Raw genomic sequence first — 9,502 nt, 5'->3', positions numbered from 1 at the left:
CCTAGCCAACAGTTCCTAATACTGACCCACCTAGCCAACAGTTCCTAATACTGACCCACCTGGCCAACAGTTCCTAATACTGACCCACCTAGCCAACAGTTCCTAATACTGACCCACCTAGCCAACAGTTCCTAATACTGACCCACCTAGCTAGCCAACAGTTCCTAATACTGACCCACCTAGCCAACAGTTCCTAATACTGACCCACCTAGCCAACAGTTCGCCAACAGTAATACCTAATACTGACCCACCTAGCCAACCGTTCCTAATACTAGTTTATTTTCTGGTCAATTTAATGCCAGTCTGTTGGGACTCCTTCTTTTCATAAACTCAGCTTGTGGGAACTCAGATCTATTTGAAAACGTCTCTCTCATTACGCTTCATTCAGATGCTATTTCAAATCAATGGCCAGCAGCCTGAGGGTCAAACCCAGTCAGGCGGAGGATCAACATGGCAGTATAGCTGTTTGACAGCCCCAACACACACTAGTTATAAACCCCTATCATCACATCACTAGGAGCCTCTGATGAGGCTCTCCCTGCTCGTGGGGAAAATAACATCAGGCATTGGAATCTTTTGAAGGGAGTTTCACCAAAGCACAGCATTAATGCTGAATTCTTATCAGGAAAGGTGCAGTTGGTATTTGTGTCTTTGTGGTGTATGTGTGTGTGTGTGTGGTATTGATGGCCTTTGGCAATTCTCATCCAGCTTCTGAAGTGGAGCCTGGTGCCTGTGTGTGTGTGTGTGTGTATGTGTCTTCTTGTGTGTGTGTGTGTGTGTGTGTGTGTGTGTGTGTGTGTGTGTGTGTGTGTGTGTGTGTGTGTGTGTGTGTGTGTGTGTGTGTGTGTGTGTGTGTGTGTGTCTCACCCCTCGGTGTGAAGTCCTTCTCCTTGCAGATCTCCATCAGTTTGGGTGTTAACCTGTAAGCCTTCAGGGACAGGGAGCCCTGGGCGGTCTTAATGGGATCTGTGTGGGAGAGGGAGGGAGGGGTCTTCTGTGTGCGGGGTGTGAGGGAGGAGGAGAGAGCAAACGAAGGAGAGGGGGCAGGGGGAGTGAGGGGCAGGGGTAGAGGGGAGAGCGAGAGAGAGGGAGAGAGAGAGCAAGCAAGCAGGGGAGAGAAACATATGTTAAGATTAAAACAAAAGGTCAAACATTCTATTAAGTGGTTCACTTATAATATGGGCCAACACACCATAAGACCTAACACATACACCATGTATAGAATCTAGTGAGAAACACCATGTATAGAATCTAGAGAGGAGAGAAACACCATGTATAGAATCTAGAGAGAAACACCATGTATAGAATCTAGTGAAAAACACCATGTATAGAATCTAGAGAGAAACACCATGTATAGAATCTGAGAGAAACACCATGTATAGAATCTAGAGAGAGGAGAGAGAACACCATGTATAGAATCTAGAGAGAGGAGAGAAACACCATGTATAGAATCTAGAGAGAAACACCATGTATAGAATCTAGAGAGAAACACCATGTATAGAATCTAGAGAGAAACACCATGTATAGAATCTAGAGAGAGAGAGAGAAACACCATGTATAGAATCTAGAGAGAAACACCATGTATAGAATCTAGAGAGAAACACCATGTATAGAATCTAGAGAGAAACACCATGTATAGAATCTAGAGAAAACACCATGTATAGAATCTAGAGAGAAACACCATGTATAGAATCTAGAGAGAAACACCATGTATAGAATCTAGAGAAACACCATGTATAGAATCTAGAGAGAAACACCATGTATAGAATCTAGAGAGAAACACCATGTATAGAATCTAGAGAGAAACACCATGTATAGAATCTAGAGAGAAACACCATGTATAGAATCTAGAGAAACACCATGTATAGAATCTAGAGAGAAACACCATGTATAGAATCTAGAGAGAAACACCATGTATAGAATCTAGAGAGAAACACCATGTATAGAATCTAGAGAGAAACACCATGTATAGAATCTAGAGAAACACCATGTATAGAATCTAGAGAGAGTAGAGAAACACCATGTATAGAATCTAGAGAGAAACACCATGTATAGAATCTAGAGAAACACCATGTATAGAATCTAGAGAGAACACCATGTATAGAATCTAGAGAGAGTAAGAAACACCATGTATAGAATCTAGAGAAACACCATGTATAGAATCTAGAAGAAACACCATGTATAGAATCTAGAGAAACACCATGTATAGAATCTAGAGAAAACACCATGTATAGAATCTAGAGAAACACCATGTATAGAATCTAGAGAGAAACACCATGTATAGAATCTAGAGAGAAACACCATGTATAGAATCTAGAGAAACACCATGTATAGAATCTAGAGAAACACCATGTATAGAATCTAGAGAGAAACACCATGTATAGAATCTAGAGAGAAACACCATGTATAGAATCTAGAGAGAACACCATGTATAGAATCTAGAGAGAAACACCATGTATAGAATCTAGAGAGAAACACCATGTATAGAATCTAGAGAGAAACACCATGTATAGAATCTAGAGAGAAACACCATGTATAGAATCTAGAGAAACACCATGTATAGAATCTAGAGAGAAACACCATGTATAGAATCTAGAGAGAAACACCATGTATAGAATCTAGAGAGAAACACCATGTATAGAATCTAGAGAAACACCATGTATAGAATCTAGAGAGAAACACCATGTATAGAATCTAGAGAGAAACACCATGTATAGAATCTAGAGAGAAACACCATGTATAGAATCTAGAGAGAAACACCATGTATAGAATCTAGAGAGAAACACCATGTATAGAATCTAGAGAGAAACACCATGTATAGAATCTAGAGAAACACCATGTATAGAATCTAGAGAGAAACACCATGTATAGAATCTAGAGAGAAACACCATGTATAGAATCTAGAGAGAAACACCATGTATAGAATCTAGAGAGAAACACCATGTATAGAATCTAGAGAGAAACACCATGTATAGAATCTAGACACCATGTATAGAATCTAGAGAGAAACACCATGTATAGAATCTAGAGAGAAACACCATGTATAGAATCTAGAGAGAAACACCATGTATAGAATCTAGAGAGAAACACCATGTATAGAATCTAGAGAGAAACACCATGTATAGAATCTAGAGAGAAACACCATGTATAGAATCTAGAGAGAAACACCATGTATAGAATCTAGAGAGAAACACCATGTATAGAATCTAGAGAGAAACACCATGTATAGAATCTAGAGAGAAACACCATGTATAGAATCTAGAGAGAAACACCATGTATAGAATCTAGAGAGAAACACCATGTATAGAATCTAGAGAGAAACACCATGTATAGAATCTAGAGAGAAACACCATGTATAGAATCTAGAGAGAAACACCATGAATAGAATCTAGAGAGAAACACCATGTATAGAATCTAGAGAGAAACACCATGAATAGAATCTAGAGAGAAACACCATGTATAGAATCTAGAGAAACACCATGTATAGAATCTAGAGAGAAACACCATGTATAGAATCTAGAGAGAAACACCATGTATAGAATCTAGAGAGAAACACCATGTATAGAATCTAGAGAGAAACACCATGTATAGAATCTAGAGAGAAACACCATGTATAGAATCTAGAGAGAAACACCATGTATAGAATCTAGAGAGAAACACCATGTATAGAATCTAGAGAGAGGAGAGAAACACCATGTATAGAATCTAGAGAGAAACACCATGAATAGAATCTAGAGAGAAACGCCATGTATAGAATCTAGAGAGAAACACCATGTATAGAATCTAGAGAGAAACACCATGTATAGAATCTAGAGAGAAACACCATGTATAGAATCTAGAGAGAAACACCATGTATAGAATCTAGAGAGAAACACCATGTATAGAATCTAGAGAGAAACACCATGTATAGAATCTAGAGAGAAACACCATGTATAGAATCTAGAGAGAAACACCATGTATAGAATCTAGAGAGAGTAGAGAAACACCATGTATAGAATCTAGAGAGAAACACCATGTATAGAATCTAGAGAGAAACACCATGTATAGAATCTAGAGAGAAACACCATGTATAGAATCTAGAGAGAAACACCATGTATAGAATCTAGAGAGAAACACCATGTATAGAATCTAGAGAGAAACACCATGTATAGAATCTAGAGAGAAACACCATGTATAGAATCTAGAGAGAAACACCATGTATAGAATCTAGAGAAACACCATGTATAGAATCTAGAGAGAAACACCATGTATAGAATCTAGAGAAACACCATGTATAGAATCTAGAGAGAAACACCATGTATAGAATCTAGAGAGAAACACCATGTATAGAATCTAGAGAGAAACACCATGTATAGAATCTAGAGAGAAACACCATGTATAGAATCTAGAGAGAAACACCCTGTATAGAATCTAGAGAGAAAAACACCATGTATAGAATCTAGAGAGAAGAAACACCATGTATAGAATCTAGAGAGAAGAGAAACACCATGTATAGAATCTAGAGAGAAACACCATGTATAGAATCTAGAGAGAAACACCATGTATAGAATCTAGAGAGAAACACCATGTATAGAATCTAGAGAGAAACACCATGTATAGAATCTAGAGAGAAACACCATGTATAGAATCTAGAGAGAAACACCATGTATAGAATCTAGAGAGAAAAACACCATGTATAGAATCTAGAGAGAAACACCATGAATAGAATCTAGAGAAACACCATGTATAGAATCTAGAGAGAAACACCATGTATAGAATCTAGAGAGAAACACCATGTATAGAATCTAGAGAGAAACACCATGTATAGAATCTAGAGAGAAACACCATGTATAGAATCTAGAGAGAAACACCATGTATAGAATCTAGAGAGAAACACCATGTATAGAATCTAGAGAGAAACACCATGTATAGAATCTAGAGAGAAACACCATGTATAGAATCTAGAGAGAAACACCATGTATAGAATCTAGAGAGAAACACCATGTATAGAATCTAGAGAGAAACACCATGTATAGAATCTAGAGAGAAACACCATGTATAGAATCTAGAGAGAAACACCATGTATAGAATCTAGAGAGAAACACCATGTATAGAATCTAGAGAGAAACACCATGTATAGAATCTAGAGAGAAACACCATGTATAGAATCTAGAGAGAAACACCATGTATAGAATCTAGAGAGAAACACCATGAATAGAATCTAGAGAGAAACACCATGTATAGAATCTAGAGAGAGTAGAGAAACACCATGTATAGAATCTAGAGAGAAACACCATGTATAGAATCTAGAGAGAGAAGAGAAACACCATGTATATAATATAGAGAGAAACACCATGTATAGAATCTAGAAAGAAACACCATGTATAGAATCTAGAGAGAGAAAAACACCATGTATAGAATCTAGAGAGAAACACCATGTATAGAATCTAGAGAGAAACACCATGTATAGAATCTAGAGAGAAACACCATGTATAGAATCTAGAGAGAAACACCATGTATAGAGTCTAGAGAAAACACCATGTATAGAATCTAGAGAGAAAAACACCATGTATAGAATCTAGAGAGAAACACCATGTATAGAATCTAGAGAGAAACACCATGTATAGAATCTAGAGAGAAACACCATGTATGAAGCTCAGTTGGTAGAGCATGGCGCTTGTAACACCATGTATAGAATCTAGAGAAAACACCATGTATAGAATCTAGAGAGAAACACCATGTATAGAATCTAGAGAGAAACACCATGTATAGAATCTAGAGAGAAAAACACCATGTATAGAATCTAGAGAGAAACACCATGTATAGAATCTAGAGAGAAACACCATGTATAGAATCTAGAGAGAAACACCATGTATAGAATCTAGAGAGAAACACCATGTATAGAATCTAGAGAGAAACACCATGTATAGAATCTAGAGAGAAACACCATGTATAGAATCTAGAGAGAAACACCATGTATAGAATCTAGAGAGAGTAGAGAAACACCATGTATAGAATCTAGAGAGAAACACCATGTATAGAATCTAGAGAGAAACACCATGTATAGAATCTAGAGAGAAACACCATGTATAGAATCTAGAGAAACACCATGTATAGAATCTAGAGAGAGTAGAGAAACACCATGTATAGAATCTAGAGAGAAACACCATGTATAGAATCTAGAGAGAGTAGAGAAACACCATGTATAGAATCTAGAGAGAAACACCATGTATAGAATCTAGAGAGAAACACCATGTATAGAATCTAGAGAGAAACACCATGTATAGAATCTAGAGAGAGAAAACACCATGTATAGAATCTAGAGAGAAACACCATGTATAGAATCTAGAGAGAAACACCATGTATAGAATCTAGAGAGAAACACCATGTATAGAATCTAGAGAGAAACACCATGTATAGAATCTAGAGAGAAAACACCATGTATAGAATCTAGAGAGAAACACCATGTATAGAATCTAGAGAGAAACACCATGTATAGAATCTAGAGAGAAACACCATGTATAGAATCTAGAGAGAAACACCATGTATAGAATCTAGAGAGAAACACCATGTATAGAATCTAGAGAGAAACACCATGTATAGAATCTAGAGAGAAACACCATGTATAGAATCTAGAGAGAAACACCATGTATAGAATCTAGAGAGAAACACCATGTATAGAATCTAGAGAGAAACACCATGTATAGAATCTAGAGAGAAACACCATGTATAGAATCTAGAGAGAAACACCATGTATAGAATCTAGAGAGAAACACCATGTATAGAATCTAGAGAGAAACACCATGTATAGAATCTAGAGAGAAACACCATGTATAGAATCTAGAGAGAAACACCATGTATAGAATCTAGAGAGAAACACCATGTATAGAATCTAGAGAGAAACACCATGTATAGAATCTAGAGAGAAACACCATGTATAGAATCTAGAGAGAAACACCATGTATAGAATCTAGAGAGAAACACCATGTATAGAATCTAGAGAGAAACACGATGTATAGAATCTAGAGAGAAACACCATGTATAGAATGTAGAGAGAAAAACGATGTATAGAATCTAGAGAGAAACACCATGAATAGAATCTAGAGAAAACACCATGTATAGAATCTAGAGAGAAACACCCTGTATATAATCTAGAGAGAGAAACACCATGTATAGAATCTAGAGAGAATAGAGAAACACCATGTATAGAATCTAGAGAGAAACACCATGTATAGAATCTAGAGAGAAACACCATGTATAGAATCTAGAGAGAAACACCATGTATAGAATCTAGAGAGAAACACCATGTATAGAATCTAGAGAGAGGAGAGAAACACCATGTATAGAATCTAGAGAGAAACACCATGTATAGAATCTAGAGAGAAACACCATGTATAGAATCTAGAGAGAAACACCATGTATAGAATCTAGAGAGAGGAGAGAAACACCATGTATAGAATCTAGAGAGAGGAGAGAAACACCATGTATAGAATCTAGAGAGAAACACCATGTATAGAATCTAGAGAGAAACACCATGTATAGAATCTAGAGAGAAACACCATGTATAGAATCTAGAGAGAAACACCATGTATAGAATCTAGAGAGAAACACCATGTATAGAATCTAGAGAGAAACACCATGTATAGAATCTAGAGAGAAACACCATGTATAGAATCTAGAGAGAAACACCATGTATAGAATCTAGAGAGAAACACCATGTATAGAATCTAGAGAGAAACACCATGTATAGAATCTAGAGAGAAACACCATGTATAGAATCTAGAGAGAAACACCATGTATAGAATCTAGAGAGAAACACCATGTATAGAATCTAGAGAGAAACACCATGTATAGAATCTAGAGAGGAAGAAACACCATGAATAGAATCTAGAGAGAAACACCATGTATAGAATCTAGAGAGAAACACCATGTATAGAATCTAGAGAGAAACACCATGAATAGAATCTAGAGAGAAACACCATGTATAGAATCTAGAGAGAAACACCATGAATAGAATCTAGAGAGAAACACCATGTATAGAATCTAGAGAGAAACACCATGAATAGAATCTAGAGAGAAACACCATGTATAGAATCTAGAGAGAAACACCATGTATAGAATCTAGAGAGAAACACCGTGTATAGAATCTAGAGAGAAACACCATGTATAGAATCTAGAGAGAAACACCATGTATAGAATCTAGAGATAAACACCATGTATAGAATCTAGAGATAAACACCATGTATAGAATCTAGAGAGAAACACCATGTATAGAATCTAGAGAGAAACACCATGTATAGAATCTAGAGAGAAACACCATGTATAGAATCTAGAGAGGAGAAAACACCATGAATAGAATCTAGAGAGAAACACCATGAATAGAATCTAGAGAGAAACACCATGTATAGAATCTAGAGAGAAACACCATGTATAGAATCTAGAGAGAAACACCATGTATAGAATCTAGAGCCTCCACCATGAATAGAATCTAGAGAGAAACACCATGAATAGAATCTGAGAAACACCATGTATAGAATCTAGAGAGAAACACCATGTATAGAATCTAGAGAGAAACACCATGAATAGAATCTAGAGAAACACCATGTATAGAATCTAGAGAGAAACACCATGTATAGAATCTAGAGAGAAACACCATGAATAGAATCTAGAGAGAAACACCATGTATAGAATCTAGAGAGAAACACCATGTATATAATCTAGAGAAAACACCATGTATAGAATCTAGAGAGAAACACCATGAATAGAATCTAGAGAGAAACACCGTGTATAGAATCTAGAGAGAAACACCATGTATAGAATCTAGAGAGAAACACCATGTATAGAATCTAGAGAGAAACACCATGTATAGAATCTAGAGAGAAACACCATGTATAGAATCTAGAGAGAAACACCATGTATAGAATCTAGAGAGAAACACCCTGTATAGAATCTAGAGAGAAACACCATGTATAGAATCTAGAGAGAAACACCATGAATAGAATCTAGAGAAAACACCATGTATAGAATCTAGAGAGAAACACCATGTATAGAATCTAGAGAGAAACACCATGTATAGAATCTAGAGAGAAACACCATGTATAGAATCTAGAGAGAAACACCCTGTATAGAATCTAGAGAGAAACACCATGTATAGAATCTAGAGAGAAACACCATGAATAGAATCTAGAGAGAAACACCATGTATAGAATCTAGAGAAAACACCATGTATAGAATCTAGAGAGAAACACCATGTATAGAATCTAGAGAGAAACACCATGAATAGAATCTAGAGAGAAACACCATGAATAGAATCTAGAGAGAAACACCATGTATAGAATCTAGAGAGAAACACCATGTATAGAATCTAGAGAAACACCATGAATAGAATCTAGAAGAAACACCATGAATAGAATCTAGAGAGAAACACCATGAATAGAATCTAGAGAGAAACACCATGAATAGAATCTAGAGAGAAACACCGTGTATAGAATCTAGAGAGAAACACCGTGTATAGAATCTAGAG

At 36.5% G+C, this 9,502-nt stretch overlaps 1 protein-coding gene across 1 annotated transcript in view; it reads right to left on the bottom strand.

Annotated features, from left to right (window-relative positions):
- Nucleotides 1-559: 559 nt before the first annotated feature.
- Nucleotides 560-9,502, bottom strand: part of LOC127919076 (eukaryotic translation initiation factor 3 subunit H-like) — a 72,192-nt gene continuing 63,249 nt past the window's right edge. The window contains exons 4-5 of the mRNA XM_052502506.1: nucleotides 868-966; nucleotides 560-573 (exon numbers count right to left, since the gene is read on the bottom strand). Coding sequence (XP_052358466.1) covers nucleotides 560-573; nucleotides 868-966 — 113 coding nt within the window. The remainder of the gene's footprint in view (nucleotides 574-867; nucleotides 967-9,502) is intronic.

The sequence above is a fragment of the Oncorhynchus keta genome, unplaced genomic scaffold (assembly GCF_023373465.1).
Source record: "Oncorhynchus keta strain PuntledgeMale-10-30-2019 unplaced genomic scaffold, Oket_V2 Un_contig_15667_pilon_pilon, whole genome shotgun sequence".
NCBI classification, from domain to species: Eukaryota; Metazoa; Chordata; class Actinopteri; order Salmoniformes; family Salmonidae; genus Oncorhynchus; species Oncorhynchus keta.
The sequence above is the reverse complement of the archived record's forward strand: the minus strand, read 5'-3'. Positions and strand labels throughout refer to the sequence as shown.